Here is a 17,063-nt window from a genome sequence, read left to right as displayed (position 1 = left end):
CTGCTGGTCCCCTCTGACTAGTTTGTAACAGGCCACTAGATCCCCCCTCAGCCTTCGCTCGTGGAGGCTTGAACTTACACGTCTGGAGCAGATACAGGACACTTAAGCCACTCTGTCCCACATCCCTTATTAATCAGGCACACCTGTCTGGACCTAAATTATCATTGTTTATCTTCTCTGGGCTCCCCGCAGTTTCTCAGTTTTCTACCTTCTTGGAGGTAATCTTTAGGAGAGGGGAGAGCCCCAGTTGTACAGTTAAGGTCCAGCACCTCCCTGCCGGGTGTGCATGCCAGAACCAAATGCACCTTGCTAGCTATTGCCTATCCCTTCAAACCTCAGCCGTCTCCAACCAACTCAATACTTGGCCTTTATCCTTTGCTTATTATCTGATATTCATTCTATGCAGAAATTTTTCCATCCCAGCCAAGATGAAGAAACATTGAGACTAGGTTTCTCAGATCACTTTTTTAGTTCATCTGGAAACTGGGGGATTCCCTATGGAAAAGCAATCAGTCTTCAGGTTTAGTCCTTTATAAAGTTATGCGATGTGTTCTGTAGGGTTATCTTGGTCTCTCGCTGCCAGATTGAAATAGCAATGTCCATTGGCTTCATAAATCTATCCAGTTAGGGGTGCTGCCACAGGGGAGGGCTTAAAACGAGAGGAAATAAGTAGCTCTGGCAACTACACTTACTATCCTGATCACAATAGCCTGCATGGGTTTAGAACTAATTTTGGAGAAAAGGGAAATTAAAGATGTGGCGGCAAATGAAAAATGGGATAAAATACAGTGTGGGTCTGCCAGTACTAACCTAAAGTCATTCTTTGGTCACTGATTTTTTAGACAAAGGAAATGCAATAGATCCAGTCAACCTGGGCTTCAGTAAAGCCATTGATACAGCGATACATGGAAAATGATTAACTCCACTGAAGAGGAAGGAGATTAATGGAAGAGCTGAGAGGTGGGTGTGGAACTGGCCAAAAGTGAGATGAAATTAGGCTGAGATTAGTTTTTGGGTCTGATCTTATGTAAGGGCTTCCTTATGCCATAATAGTGTGCCAATGAAATGGCTGATGTTACAATGTTGGGATGCTTTGTCAATACAAAGGGGAAACTGGAATACCCAACAGGAAGAACTGGATACTGGTTAAGAGGGGAGTAATAGTAACAGGATGTAGTTGAATAGTACAGAGGGCAATGTCATAAAGCAAGGGACTGGTGTTAAGAATTTCTTCTCTGAGTTAGAAACAACAGAGAAGAAAGGAAGAAGAAAGAATGCTACAGTTGTTTGTAGGATGGCTTCGAGCCACCAGTGTAACACACCATGAAAAAAAACCTTATTGTCATCCTAGGATGAGCCAGGTGAGGTATCCAGCAGAGAAAGGGAAGTGTTTGCACTCCTGTACAAGGAATCAGTGAGACCTCTTAACGCAGTGCTGGTGCCTACGCTTAAAACAGATGAATTGAGGTAAGAAGAAGGGCAGCAAGGGCAACTAGAATAAGCAGAAGAAGGATGCATCTATTTTCCAGAAGACCAAATGATCTTGGCTTATTTAGCTTAGCAAAATGATGTGGTTGGCCATGATAACAGGGGGTGGGATCTGGTGATCCGTGGGGTCCCTCAGAGTCCTATGGGTGTGTGTGTGTGTGTGTGTGTGTAAAAGATGCGTGGAGATGGGAAGAGAGAAAAAAGAGAAAGTGGGTGGAAGGGCTATTGCTGCATGTGGTAGTGATCAAACTGGCCTGCAGGGACATGGCTTTCAGCACCGCTGACAGCATCTCAATCTCCACCTATGTGGGTGGAAGTGACGCCTTGCTCATGTGGATTGGATGGGTGGATGGATGGGTGAGTGGATGGGTGGGTGGCTGTGCAGATGGCTGGCTGGCTGAATAGATCATTCACCCTTAGATCTGGAATACAGTTTCCACCTTGCAAGTTCTATCATTTGTATGTCTCAATGCAGAGAGAGCAGCCTTGGCTGATGGGTGCTGGCTCCCACTATGCCCAGTTCCAACCACACCAATGTCACGCTGTCAGAACTGCACCTGATTGGCATCCCAGGGCTGGAAGCCCTGCATGTCTGGATCTCCATCCCCTTCTGCTTCATGTACGTGGTCACGCTGGTGGGGAACTGCACCCTTTTGTGGGTGATCAAGAGAGAGCCCAGCCTCCACCTGCCCATGTACCTCTTCCTGTCCATGCTGGCTCTCGTTGACCTGGTGATGTCCACCTCCATCACTCCCAATATGCTGGGCATCTTCTGGCTCCACTCCACGGCCATCAGTGTGGATGCTTGCCTGGCCCAGATGTACTTTGTCCATGCCTTCTCAGTGATGGAGTCAGGTTTGCTGGTCGCCATGGCTTTTGACCGCTACGTGGCCATATGCCACCCTCTGAGGTACAAGGTCATCCTCACCAGCCCAGTCATCGCTGCCATTGGGCTGGTGATGCTGGGAAGAGGTCTGGCACTCATGACCCCACTGACCTGCATCCTCCGGGGCTACCCATTCTGCCAGGATTCAGCGATTTCCCACTCCTATTGTGAGCACATGGCAGTGATTAAGTTGGCCTGTGGGGACACGGCACTTGGCACCACCTACAGCATTTTGGTCTCCACCTATGTGGGTGGTGTTGACTCCCTGCTCATTGCCCTGTCCTACGGGTTGATCCTCAAAGCCGTGCTAGGCCTCTCCTCTGCCGAGGCACGCCACAAGACCTTCAGCACCTGTGCTTCCCATGTCTGTGTCATAGCTCTGTTCTACATCCCAGGGCTGCTCTCCATGTACATCGAGAGGTATGGGCAGGACATCCCACCCCATGTCCAGGTCTTGATGGCTGATCTGTACCTCCTGATACCACCCATGTTCAACCCTATCATCTATGGCATGAAGATGAAACAAATCCGTGACAAAGTGGTTCAGATGTGCTGTCGCCCACGGAGCTGAGCCCTGTAGGGCACAGAGAGGAGAAACCAGCATTTTGTGCTCTGCTGCAATTCAGGCAATCCCACACAGCCTTGGGCAAGTCACGTAAGGTCCAGACACATGGCATATTTGTGCCAGTGTAATTTGCCTTGACCTTGTACTCTCATGAAAAGTACCACAAGGTCTAGAGTGAACACATGACCATCTGTACCAGGGCAGCTGCATGCAGAGGGTGCTATTAAAACACCTTAACACTAGGCAGTGGGGAGCATGCCACCTTTCTTCCTGGAGCAGACAGCTACCCCAGGGTAAGCTGAGGACACACAACTTCTACACTGGTGTAATTTACAGTCACAGTGTGACCATTGATTTTGCCCAGGGTAATTCTACACCAGATCCAAGTGAGTTAAACCAGGGTAAAGGCCGGTTAAGCACAGGTAGACATGTTAGGCCACATCCTATTTCATCTAATGAGGTGCCTAAGTTTGATCCTATTCCACCCTGTTCAAGTCCCTGCAAAACAGTGTATTGCAGTTGGAGCCTACAGTAAATGTCTGTCAGGCTAATTACTGTCGCTGAGGTTCATATATTCATAGACTGTAGAGTCAGAAGGGACCACAAAGGATCATCGTGGCCGACCCCCTGTACCTGGGAGGAAAGAGGACCGAAGTCAGATGATCCCAGCCAGGTGACTAACAAGCCTCCTCTTGAAGACCTCCAAGTTAGGTGATAGTACCACCTCTCTTGGAAGCCCATTCCAGATTCTGGCCACCCTTACTATAAATAAATTCTTCCTAATATCTAACCTAAATCTACTCTCCACTAGTTTGCACCCATTATTCCTACTTACTCCTAGAGGCACTCTGGAAAATAGCGTATCTCCAATTTCCTGTTGTCTTCCCTTAATAAACTTATAGGTGGCTACAAGGCCTCCCCTCAGAAGTCTCTTGTGAAGGCTGAATAGATCCAGATCTCTCAACCTCCCCTCGTAGGGTCTATCACTAAGGCCACTAATCATGTTAGTGGCCCTCCTCTGGACCCTCTCCAGATTCTCTGTGTCCCTCTTGAAGTGCGGCACCCAAAACTGGACACAGTACTCCAACTGCAGCCTGACCAATGCTGCATAGAGGGGGAGCATCACGTCCCTTGATCTGTTGGTCATGCATCTGGTAATTCATGACAAGTTGCGATTGGCCTTGTTGATGGCCTCATTATACTGCCGGCTCATGTTCATCTTGGAGTCAACTATGACTCCAAGATCCCTCTCAGCTGCTGAGATGCTGAGGAGGTCATCCCCCATCCTATAGGTGTGCTGGGGATTCTTCCTCCCTGGGTGGAGTACCTTGCATTTATCTTTGTTGAATTGCATCCTATTACATTCTGCCCATTGATTCAACCTGTCCAGATTGGCCTGTATCTACTCCCTGCTCTCTGGTGTGTTAACTTTGCCCCATAACTTGGTGTCATCTGTGAACTTGGAGAAGGTGCTCTCCACACCCTTGTCCAAATCGCTGATGAAGATATTAAATAACACCGGTCCAAGGACCGACCCCTGTGGGACACCACTGCCCACCTGCTTCCAGGCGCAGAACAACCCATCCACCACCACTCTCTGGGTGTGGTCCCTAAGCCAGTTGGCCACCCACCTCACTGTATAGGCATCTACTCCACAGCCTGCTAGCTTCCCTATGAGAATAGGATACGAAACTGTGTTGAAGACCTTCCTAAAATCTAGGTAGATGACATCAGCCTCAGCTTCTGTGTCAAGCATTGTGTGATCTGGTCATAAAAGGCTATAAGGTTTGTCAGGCAGGATCTACCTGTGATGAACCCATGTTGGTTTCCTTTCAGCATCATTTCCCCCGCTGGGCCTTCACAAATGCACTCTTTGATGATTTTTTCCAGTATTTTCCCAGGGATAGAGGTAAGACTGACTGGCCTAAAGGTACCCAGCTCATCCCTTCTCCCCTTCTTAAAAATGGGCACCGCATTGGCCCTTTTTCAGTCCTCAGTGACCTCGCTGGAGCACCATGAGTGCTCAAACAGCTGTGCCAGTGGCTCAGCTATGACACTGGCCAATTCCTTCAGTACCCTTGGATGGAGGTCATCCGGGCTGGCTGACTTGTATCCGTCCAGCCCTTCCAACTGCTCCTTAACTAAGTCAGCTCTAACCTTTGGAAGTCTGGTGCCTCTTGAGGTCTGTGCTCAAGGTGGGGGAATTGTCTTGGTCAGTACTTAGGAATACTGAGGCAAATAACTCATTAAAGAGCACCACCTTTTTCCTTGCATCAACCAAGAGCTGCCCTGATTTGTCCTGCAGGGGCCCTATGTTACTCTGCACTTTCCTTTTGCTTGCTATGTATCTGTAGAAGGACTTTTTATTGTCCTTAATTGTTGTAGCCAGCCTAAGCTCCAGTCCTGCCTTGGCCTGCCTAACTGATACCCTGCAATAGCATGCCAGGGAGGTGTATTCCTCCTTGGGGGCTGCCCCCCACTTCGACTGCCTATAAATTTATTTCTTTGCCCCCAGGGTTTCCTGGAGTTCCCTGTTCAGCCAAGGGGGCTTTTTTTTATCCCCTTACCCCCTTTTCAACATAAGGGGATAGACTCCTTTTGTGCCCCAAGGATCACCCCCTTGGGAAACCTCCAACCCTCCTGGACCCCCATTTGCTCGATGCTCTTGAGTTCTGCCACCTCACTAACTAGCCTTCTATGTTTACTAAAGTTGGCCCTTCTGAAGTCTAACACTTTAGCCTCACTGCATATTTTTCCCACTCTTCACTGGATAGTAAACTCTACAAAGTGATGGTCACTATCTCCCAGGTTACTGTGTACTCGCAGGTTCCCCACAAGGTCATCCCCTGTTGCTAAGACCAGGTCTAGCAAGGCGTTGCCCCTGGTGGGACAGGCCACTAGCTGGGTGAGGTGGAGGTCCTGCACACAATGTAAGAACCTACATGAGCAGCTTGGTTTGGCTGTCTGCTCCTCCCAGCAGATGTCCAGGTAATGTAGATCCCTCATGACCACTGCCTCCCTCGCCTGAATGCCATCTGAGAGTGATTGTCAGATCACAGAATCATAGAAAATGAGGGTTGAAGGGACCTCAGGAGGTCACATCTAGTTCAACCACATACTCAAAGCAGGACCAGCCCCAACTACATCATCCCATCCAAGGCTTTGTCTACACGGGTCTTCAAAACCTCCAAAGATGGAGACTCCACCACCTCTCTGGGTAACCTGTTCCAGTGCTCCACCACCCTCCTTGTGGGAAAGTTTTTTCTAATATCTAACTTCAACTTCCCTTGCTGCAGCTCGAGTCCATTGCTCCTTGTTCCGTGATCTGCCCCCACTGAGACCAGTCCAGCTCCATCCTCTTTGCAACCCCCTGCAGGAAGTTGAAGGCTGCTATCAAATCCCCTTCAGTCTTCTCTTCCGCAGACTGAATCAGCTCAGTTCCCTTAGTCTCTCCTCACAAGTCATGTCCTCCAGCCCACCAACCATTTCTGTTGTCCTCCGCTAGACTCTCTCCAATGTGTCCACATCCTTTCTGTAGCAGGGGGCCCACAACTGGACACAGGATTCCAGATGTGGCCTTCCCAGTGCTGAACAGAGGGGAAGAATCACTTCCCTCCATCTGCTGGCAATGCTTCTACCAATACAGCCCAGGATGCCGTTAGCTTTCTTGGCAACCAGGGCACACTGCTGACTCCTATTCAGCTTATTGTCCATCGCAATGCTTAGTTTTTTTTTCTACTGATCTGCTCCCCAGCCAGTCAGCTCCCAGGTTGTATCAGTGCACACAGGGCTGGATTAACACTTAGTGGGCCATAGGAAAACAAAATCCTGGGCCCTGGGCTGGTTGAGACTCCCCTCCTCTCCCTGGTGCTGCCACCCATGGGGAGCAGGGCTCAAAGCCACTGCTAGGAAGCAGCCAACGCCACGGTGAGACCAACAGAGGAGAGGGGAAGGAAGGGAAAAAAAGGGAAGGGAAGGGAGGTGGATGGGGCCATTCAAGCCACCCCCATTGAGGGAAGGACTGGGGCCCCCACAGCTCAGGGCCCTAGGCATGTGTCTAGTTTGCCCATGCATTAATCTGGCCCTGGGTGCATGGGCTTGTTCCATCCTCAGTGCAGGCCTTTGCACCTGTCTTTGTTGAACCTCATGAGATTTCTTTTGGCCCAATCCTCCAGTTTGTTAAGGTCTATCTGAATCTTAGCCCTTCCCTCCAGCGTATCTACTACTCCCCACAGCTTGGTGTCACTTACAAACTTGCTGAGGTTGCACTGCATCTTATCTTCTAGGTTGTTGATGAAGATATTGAACAAAACCAGCCCCAGGACCTAACTCTGGGGCACTCCACTTGATACTGGCTGCCATCTTGCCATCAAGCCATTGTTTACTGCCCTGTGAACCCAGCAGTGCAATGGCTGGAGTAGGTATGTGGCTGGGGTGATAGACTAGGGAGTTAGAGAGATCAGACTGGGTTTCATTCCTTGCCCATTCCTTGCCTCCCCCAACGAGCAAATGATTTAGCATGTGTAAGCATGCCTTCTTCATGGGATGCAGTCTCTGATTTCTCAGTCAAGCCTGACATTGGTTCCTATTTCTCTGACACCCAGCAGAGGCTCCTGCCTGTCAGGCTGACCCCCGATGTGGTCCCTGCCTGCCTGTCAGTCCCCATCTACAGTCTTTTTGTCTTGATGGGAAGGACCTCAGGGCAGGGACTGTCACTTTGCTCTATGTTCGAGTCTCCTGCAGCCTTGGCACCCAGATGGGTACTGAGAGGCCTTAGCATAGCTGTAGTGTGAATAAAACTCAATGGGAATCAAGAGCCTTGTCATTATTTTTCATTTTTGAGGCCTCCAAAGTGCTGATGGGGTGTGCACAGGATCCCAGACCATGAGCAACTTGAGGTAAAGACCAGCACTCTCGCAAATGCTTGCAAAATTGCTGGAACATGGAGGGTCCCACCACAAGCAAATGAACAATGGGAATAAACAGGGAGCCTGTGTGTGCCAAGGCTGTTTGGAGCTGAACACAAACTCCCTTCCCCAGGGAGCAGCCACTTTGGTTACAGCTGCATTCAGAGGTGGATTGGGGGGGTGGGAGGGGAGGCGATGGTGCAGTGTGTCTCAGACGGCCGGAGCCGACTTGAGGAGGATTGCTGATTACTCGGCCGTCAGGCAGGCTGGTGGATGGAGAGGTATTGGTTTCAAAATAACTTTTCCTTTAACTTTACTTACGCCGCTGGTGGCCGCAACGCAGGTGGTAAGGTTGTTTACGTAGTTACAGGTAACGAGTTGCTTGCGTAGTTACAGGTAACTGGCAAACAAAGCGAGCCGGCGAGTTTGTAGACAGAAACGAGCGTGCAGGATGAAGGATACGTCGGGGACAGACGGTGACGGGGACATGTTGGAGGATGGCCAGTCCGCCAGCTTTTCTCTGCCACGTGGCAAAGTTCTCCGTACTCTACCACGTGCTCAGAGCTCTCCGACTTGGGCGGAAGCTGCACGGATTTTTATACATTTAGAGTAGCCAATAACAGACTGCCAGGTGGGAATAGCTAATGAGGCAGAACGTACCAAATTTGAAAGTAACTGCGGTTATTCAGGGCAGTTCTATTGTGACAGGGGCACTCAACTCATTGGGTTATGACACAGTGATGCAGTTGCACCCCTATTTGATTCCTGAACCACCTGAACTTTAACATTATCTGCCTGGGAGGGGCAAAGGGATTTCTTCTCAGACAGCCCTGAGGGAGTCAGCTGACTTCATGGCTCACTGTAATCTCCCTGCTAATCTCTCTTCACTCTACATGTGTTAAAAACCCTCTTTCCTTTTTAGTGGGCTTGATGTTTCATTAACCAACCTATGCTTTCTTCGCTAATGTTGCTATCGGCTTTGCCATTCCTGGCCCCCTCCCCAACACATCCAGGTGCCACAAGAAAAGGAAGGGGGTAAACTGAGGCAAGGAGCCAATGGGAGCTGGGTATCTGAAAATTGCTCCTTTAGCTGAATTGGCAGGCAGCTGCTATTTGGGGCTGAAGCCCAGGATTCAAATCCCAGCCAGGACACCCAATCCTCTTCTCCTCAAAATCCTTTCCTGGCCTACCCCACCCCTCCACAGCTGCCCTCACCTGAACCTCTGCCCTGTGCTTTCCCCTCACTTGTTATGCTGGGAGTTTGCTCTGTGTATGCCCTGCACCAGGAAAACCCTGAGGCACTGCATGATGGTCTTAAGTTAATGAAAGCTAAGAGACAGGGATCCAGCCTACTTCATACATGGCAGTGTACCAGGCACTGTCTGATAAGACCATCTTGTGCAATCATGATATGTAATGAAGGAGGGAGGATGGATGACATCCTGCCTCTTTTGGATTTCTGGGAGTTGCCTGAGGGCCTATTCATTATCCCAGCAGAGACAGCCTGGTGACTTCTTCTTTGTCATGTCTCCAGTCCAACCTTACTATATGGCCTGCTCCCAATATTCTGCACAAGCTACTTCTTTTATTGTTGGTGTTGCCAGATCTTGTGGGGTGCATTGTGGGGTGCATTGATGATCCATAGTTTGCTTCTCCTGACAAACACATTGCTTCATTGCATAGAGGCCCCATGGCTTCATGAGAAAGTTGACTCTGCTGTGAGACCCACTCTCAATCCGTTCAGGCTCCACCACAAGTGCCATTTGTAATTGGAGCCGGATGCCAACTCCTCACTGCGGGTAATTCCTCGCCAGATCCATTCAACAGCTTTGTCACCTAGTTTTTCCCATGACTTTTGCCAAAGTGTAGTTCTGGCTCATTCTGGTGATGTGGTTAATAGTGTGGTAGCTATTTCTTGATGAGAGATGATGGTGCGCTGGTTGATGTCCATATAGCGGGGTTGCGGTCACTTGAGTCTTGTACCTTCCGGTCAATGTTGCCTGCTACTTTCCTCCTGATATAAGGTGACCTACATCTGAGTGACCAACTCTGTGAGTCACATCCTTTCAGTTACTCATCACTCTCCAAGCAGCAAACAAGCCCCTGGGAGTGTGACCTCATATCACTTGGAGATGGGAGGTATCCAAACAAATGGGAGCATCTGAGCACTCACCTCACGGCCCAGGAGATCCCGTAGCATGCAGTTTGGAGTTTCTCATGGGCTTGGTAGGGAGGCCTTAAGTGCTCCTAATTTGCAAAGGCTGGCAAATCAGGGGTTCACAGAGACAGAACGTGACCTGAGCACCCACTGGGACAAAAGCAATACAGGTGAGTGAGAAGAGACCACTCAGATTAGACTGTGACTCAGAACAGGAGCACTGATAAGGGGACTGCCCCTTTGCTCAGACCAGGAGCCTTGACTGATAAGCATGGACTGCCCCTTTGCTTTGTGCCAGGACACAGCTCACTGGCACTACTACAATAGGGCTAACAACCTCCTGTAATGCAACTCCCAGCACTGAAGCAGCAATAAGTGATCGTGCCCTCACCCCCCTGTTTGACCTATGGCAGGCTTGGACCTCACAATTGGAGGTTTGGGGCAACTGGCCTCATAGTTTTGCAATAAGATCATTGCTACTGTTTTAGGAATAGGTTAGATAACCTCTTGTAGGGGGTAGTTTGGATAGGGATGATCCTGCCTCAGGCAGGGGATTGGACTAGTTGTGACCTCTAGGTCCCTTCCAGCCCTGCTTTACAAGGATAATTTAAGTCGGTTCCTTGTTAAGCTCCCTTTGCTTCCATGGGTAATATTCATTACAGCTCTTCTCTGTATGGGACGGAGTCTCCTCTGTTCACCCTGGACACTGCTCCTCCCCATGCAAACTTGCAGCACAAAAGCAGGGCACCAATTCAGTCCCAGTAGAAACAGGGCTTCTGAGGGAGCTATCAGGTCCTGGATTCTAAATCCAGAAGGACTGTTGTGCACATCGAGCCTGTCCTACCTCCTGCCAGAGACCATGGAATAACACACAGGGGTTCCTGCAACAGGCCAGGAATTTGCAGTTAAACTGCAGGGTATCCCTGGCAGAGAGAGACAGCCACTCTCCATTTTAAAACTTTAAGGGATGTGCCCAAGGTTTAATCACCATCTTGTTAAGAATGTCACCTAATTCTAAGCCTATGCAAGATCACCTCCCTGATCAACAGATCACCATCTATCCTGTCTCATGTTCTTTGTCCTTTCCCATCTGTCTGTTGCTACCTCTTGTTCCTTACTTAGACTTGGATTGGAAGCTCTCTGAGGCAGGGATACTGATTTTGTTCTGGGTTTCTACAACACTAAGGAAGCATGGGTTGGACTGTGAGGTGGATAGAAAACTGGCTGGATCATTGGTCAGAGGGTAGTAGTCAATAGTTTGATGTCTAGGTGGTAGCTGGTATCAAGTAGAGCACCTCAGGGGTTGGTCCTCAGGCCAGTTTTATCAATATATTCATTAATGACCTGGAAGATGGGATCTAATGGACCCACACCTAGTTCTCAAATGACATCAGGCTGGGGGAAGTAGTAGATACAATGGAGGGAAGGGCTAGGATTCCAAGTGACCTAGACAAATTGGAGCATTGGACCAAAAGAAACCTCATGACATTCAATAAGGAGAAGTGCAAAGTCTGTCACATAGGATGGAAAAATCCCATTCACCGGTGTAGGCTGGGCAGCAGATCTGTGGAAAAGGATCTGGTGTAATGGTGGACAAGAAGTGCAATATGAGCCAACAGTGTGCCTTTGTTGCCAATAAGGCTAGCAACATCTTGGGCTGCATTGGCAGGAACATTGCCGGCAGATAGAGCACAGTGATTCTTCCCCTCTATTCAGCACTGGGGAGGCCACATCTGGAGTCCTGTGTCCAGTTTTGGGCTTCTCACTACAGAAAGGATGTGGACAAGTTGAGGAGAGTCCAGTGGAGGGCAATGAAAATGGTTGGTGGGCTGGGGGGGCATGACTTGTGAGGAGAGGCTGGGGGAACTGGGATGACTTAATCTTCAGAAGAGAAGACTGATGGGGGATTTTATAGCAGCCTTCACCTCCCTGCAGGGGGTTGCAAAGAAGATGGAGGTGGACTGTTCTCAGTGGGGGCAGATGACAGAACAAGGAGCAATGGGCTCAAGCTGCAGCAAGGGAGGGTTAGGTTAGATATTAAGAAAACCTTTCTTACAAGGAGGGTGGGGAAGCACTGGAACAGGTCACCCAGAGAGGTGGTGGAGTCTCCATCCTTGCAGGTTTTGAAGACCCAGCTTCCAAAAAGTTGGGTATTGTTTTATTGATATATTTACAATGTTGAAGCAATTTGGAAGCCTACCAGTGTCTTTATCATCATAATAAAATAAATTCTAAATATATATATGTTTTGATGTTTGCTTTTGGTTTTCTTATCATAGAACAATTAGAGCTCCCCCTGACCCCTTCACTAACTAGGATGTGGGGACAACTGCCCCTGCAGCCACAGGTCCTGCCAGTGGGTCTTATCCTGTCTGGCAGCTGGGCACAACGTGTGTGTGATGGAAGGATGTGAGATTTGCAGGAGGGGGATGGGAAGGAGGCATGGGGGAATGTGGGAGAATGTGGGTGGGTGTGGAGGGATTGTGGGTGGACTGTGGGTGTGGAGGGACTGTGTGAGTGGGGCTGCTCAGGAGGAGTGGGTCCACTTCCCCCACATGGTACAGGCCTCCCCACAGCACATGGATTGCCCCCCTGCTGCAGGGTCACATGCCCCCGACTGGGGCTACAGACACCCCATATGGCTCACCCCTCCCTAAAAGGACCCACAACTCACCTCCTCTGCAGCAGTGGCCATGGGGCACTCAGGACCCACTGCAGCTAGAGCCTCCAGTGGCGCTGTGCATCCTCAGTGCCTGAGAGCTCTGCTGCTCATCCTGGGGCTGTGCTGGTTCACTGCAGTGCTGCACAGGGCCATGCCACTTTAGGTAACACTGATAGCACACGGCACATGGGGCCTGTGGTGGCAGGACCCAGCTTGGTGTGACACATTTTCCCTTCATAAGGGACTGGTCCCCAGCTGACAGCCCGAGTGGCCCCAGTGCTGCCCTAAGTGACATGGTCCCGCACAGTGCTGAGGCAAGCCCAGCCAGTCCTGTGACAGGAGGCACAAGTGGCACCAGCTCTGAGCCAATCAAGGCCATGCCATGCTGCTGCAGGGTGCCATGTGGGGCTGTGCTGCTTTAAGGGGGCTGGAACACTTTGGGGAGGGGCTGTGGGCCCTGTGGGGGACCCATGCCTCCTGACCATCCCCCCATCCCTGCCCAACCCCCCACAAAGGACCCCCCCTCCCCTGCAATTTTCCCTACCCTCTAGTCCCTACTTACCGGGAACAGTTCTGCAGCAGGGGGTACCATACAGATGCTCTGGCTGTATGCCAGAGTGTCTCTTGAGGTCTGAGCCCTGGCTTGCCTCAGATCATGGTGGGGAACCATGCCCTGTGCCACTTTTCTCGGTGGTGTTCTGTGCTGCAAATATGCAGCGCAGGGAACATTTTTTCATTCTCAATGTGCCTTTTGTGGTGTCTCAGATTGGTTTGAGATGCCACAAGAGGCATGTGTGCACTCATCTGGATGCACCCTAAGGAGCAGTTGGCCACATATCTAGTTTCCTTTAGGTCACAGGCTTTCTTCTTGCTCTGTGCCTCACAACTACAGCTCCCAACCTTACAGGGGCAGGGTTGCCAATAGACACATCAAGATATGCCCATTAGTCCAAGGGCCAGTGCTTTGCCAAAGTTTCTCAGCATTTACACTGCATTTTAGAGGGATTAATGATTCAAGCCCACCAGGACCTTTACTACAGAAAGGATGTGGATAAACTGGAAACAGTCCAGCAGAGGGCAATGCAAGTGGTTTTGGGGTTTGGGACATGTGGCAGGGCACCGGTGGTGCCTGCCACTTTAAAGGCTGAGCCAAACAGCCAGCAGGTGCTTGATTACAGTGGCCATTTTAGAACTCTGGCCACCTATATAAACACAGCAGTTCAATGCTGGCAGGCCAGGCAGAAACATTGCCTGGCTGTAAAGCTGAATGCAACATCCTTGGAGGTAAGGGCAGGAGCTTACAGGGATGGTTTGGAGGTTCCTGGTCCTGGGCATGACCTAAAACTGTACCTTGCTGGGGTTGTGTGGCCTGGTGGGGCTCCTAGTGTTGTGAGAGCCTCCAGGAAATGCCAAGCCAGTTACCATACCAGTAAAAGGCGGGTAGGGGTACCTTAACCCCAGCCCCAACATCCTAGTGGGTAACCCGGCAAGGAGGTAGGCAGGACCAAAGGGGGTCCAGAGGGGGGCAAGACGCCCAGAGCAAATGAGGGGCAAGGAGCCCAGAGTTTGGGTAGGAGCATGGAGCCTAGCAAGGGGTGTAGAGCCTAGTGAGAGGCAAGGAGCTCAGAGGTGAGGAGCCCCGACTGTGTGTGTATGTTGGGGGGGGGGGCACAGAGCCCAGTATGAGTGAGAAGCATGGAGCCCAATGAGAGAGGCTGGAGTTAGGGGCCAGGACATGGTTATATCTGCAAGGCTTGGGCTGCGGTGTAGGGGAGGAATGGAGCTGCAGATACCACCCCATGGCATCAGGGCAAGAATGGGCAGCCTCCCACCTAATTAACACCATAATTATGTATCATCAAGGTGTGGCAGGAGAGGAGGCAGGCAGTTGGCCCAGAAATAGGTGGGTGGGTCAATGACAGACTGGCCCCGAGAAAGCCCCCTGTTAAAGGGCATCTAAATCACATCAGTCTCATTTCCCTTAATCCTTCCTGGACTCAACTGGTGACATGACAAGGAAGATTCCTGAAGCCTGGGATTATCAGACTTCTACACTACAAGTACTAGCTCTATATCTTAAGAAGAGGACACCAAATACATGGCTCTACATATCATACATGCTGTGTGTTCAGTCATAACTCCCTTCCCATGGCTGGGATGATGCAGTTGGGGATGATCCTGCTTTGAGCAGGGGTTGGATTAGATGTGACCTCCTTAGCTCCCTTCTAACACTCATTTTCTATGATTCAATGATAATTACCAAACAAAAGCTATCTATTGCCAGTTTGTAGTCATTTCTCTTTGTTCCAGTGTTGTTTTTCAGCCTAAAAGTCTTGTCTCCATCAGTATTTTCCCTATGTATAGAGTGATCTTTTTTTAATAGTCTTTCATAAGAAAAGATCTCAATTCCCTTAACTGTCTTAGTGGATCTTCTATGAACTCTTTCCAGTTTAAGTTAGTCTTTTTTGAATGCTACTGACCAGAACCACTATTTTCGTTAAATGGGATCTTACCCATTGCTTCTATCATGGTATTAGTACCTCCCTGGACATCTCACCCAATATATCTGGCATATACAGGGATACATATTCAGTTGGACATGGAAACTTTTTGAGGTTCACCCCTTAGTTGTGCTAATCCTGTTAAGCAATCATGCCTGATAAGGTTTTTCCATACTTTGAACACACTCTTTAATGAATGCAGGCATCTCTCAAAAGGAATGGACTGATTTACAAACAGTTAGTATTCATGGCTATTCCCTTGCCTGCACAGCTATCAAAGTCCCACCTAGGGATATGATCCATGAAGGCACAGGGGCTCCAGTAAGATGTATAAATATCTGCACCCCATACCTCCTGCTAAACTAGAAAGTTATACAGTGTGTATGTGACTACAGCATTTGCTGATGGCGAGGACCCAGCCAGGGTCACACCTGTAGGTTGCAGGTGAGTTGGGTGGAAACATATTGAATTTAACCTGGTTTTATTAACATATGACTTGTAAAGGCAACGGGAAACTTTGGTGCAAATTTTGTTCTCAATCAAACTGGTGTTGATCTAAATAATGCTACAGATTTCTATTCTGGATTCACACAGGTGCATTTGAAATCCGTTAGTTCGGTGTGTCAGTGAATTGTTTGAAACCTGCATTGTGAGACTTGTGGCAGCCATGACATTCTCATTAGTAAGCAGAGACATACAGTCTAGATTAAATTACTGTAAGGAAGGTATCTAACTTGTTTGAGATAGTTTATGTAGGAGTGTTCCTGCCCTGAGCAGGGCGGCTGGAGTAGATGACCAGTTGAGGTCTCTCTCAGCCCTGCATTTCTATGACTATAATCATCCTTAATTATATGCCTGCACTTATTCCATAATACTATAAATAACAATATTTTCTCTGCTATCTGATACACAAGAACTGTAACACTCTGTTCATTCATGTATTCTTGTGCTATATTCATCACCATATGAATCCAGTCTGCATCTCTGTTGATTTGTGCTTGTTCCATGATAAATTCACCTGCCATTAAAGTTTCTGCAGCTTTCATTCATTCACAGAGCAAGGAGCAAGCCTGTGACCTAAAGGAAACTAGATATCTGGTCAACTGCCTCTTAGAGGGCAAAGATAGCAGACCAAACCCCAGCCTGGCACAGGCAGTGACTGAGACTAAAGGAACCAAAGATATGGACTGCTGCCACCCCTTTGCTTTCCAACAAAATGGACTTTGCTTATATTTGTGTGTCTTCCATTAGCCAGAAGGATGGAAGATAATTTGAGTTGAATCATGGTAGAAGAAGGTGTGGCAGCCAATACTAGGGCAAACTGAAGGTCTGATAGGTCCTGTTACACATTATCATGTATAGGCAATGCATTTGAAAATGCTTCATTATTACAGGACGAGCTATGATACAAATGATGCAAAACAGCACCAGGGGCACCTTGCAAGGGCAGTCAGTCCATCGTTCAGCCCCAAGGCAGCGTCAGCTCCTACCAGATGCATTTTGACCTGTTTGTAAGATCTTTCCATTAGGGGGGAGTTCACAGCCTTCATAGGCAATGTGGGCTGAATGGTTTTCTCCTAAAGGACAGAGACAGAACCAGTGTGGAGTATGAGAAGAGTTTCTTGGCCGGGGAGATTAGCATGTTCTCACATGAACTGAAGGAGGAAAAGGAATAATTTTAGTGCTGTAAAGAAAAAGTGGTCCCACATGCAATATGTATCATAGACTCATAGAACCAGGGAGAACTTCTAGAGGTGACATCTAGTCCAACCCCCTGACAAAGGTTGGATCATCCCTATTCAAACCATCCCAGAAACATCCATAATCTTTGTAAAATTACTGTCATCCTTGACACAGCACCAGGCATCACATCCGACCCCGCCACAGGGAAAGATG

The 17,063-nt window shown here is 49.1% G+C and overlaps 1 protein-coding gene across 1 annotated transcript; it reads left to right on the top strand.

Annotated features, from left to right (window-relative positions):
* Window positions 1-1,994: 1,994 nt before the first annotated feature.
* On the top strand, window positions 1,995-2,945 carry LOC102382582 (olfactory receptor 52K2-like). Its single transcript, XM_006032099.2, has one exon. The coding sequence runs from the start codon at window positions 2,001-2,003 to the stop codon at window positions 2,943-2,945; it is 945 nt and encodes a 314-aa protein (XP_006032161.1). The 5' UTR covers window positions 1,995-2,000.
* Window positions 2,946-17,063: the final 14,118 nt, after the last annotated feature.

Source organism: Alligator sinensis, unplaced genomic scaffold (genome assembly GCF_000455745.1).
Source record: "Alligator sinensis unplaced genomic scaffold, ASM45574v1 scaffold364_1, whole genome shotgun sequence".
Classification (NCBI taxonomy): domain Eukaryota; kingdom Metazoa; phylum Chordata; order Crocodylia; family Alligatoridae; genus Alligator; species Alligator sinensis.
Note: the sequence above shows the minus strand (reverse complement) of the source record. Positions and strands in the feature narration are given on the sequence as shown.

What these genes read in the sequence shown, in the direction of transcription:
- LOC102382582 (XM_006032099.2), top strand. Translation starts at nt 2,001, where the DNA reads ATGCCCAGTTCCAACCACACCAATGTCACGCTGTCAGAACTGCACCTG.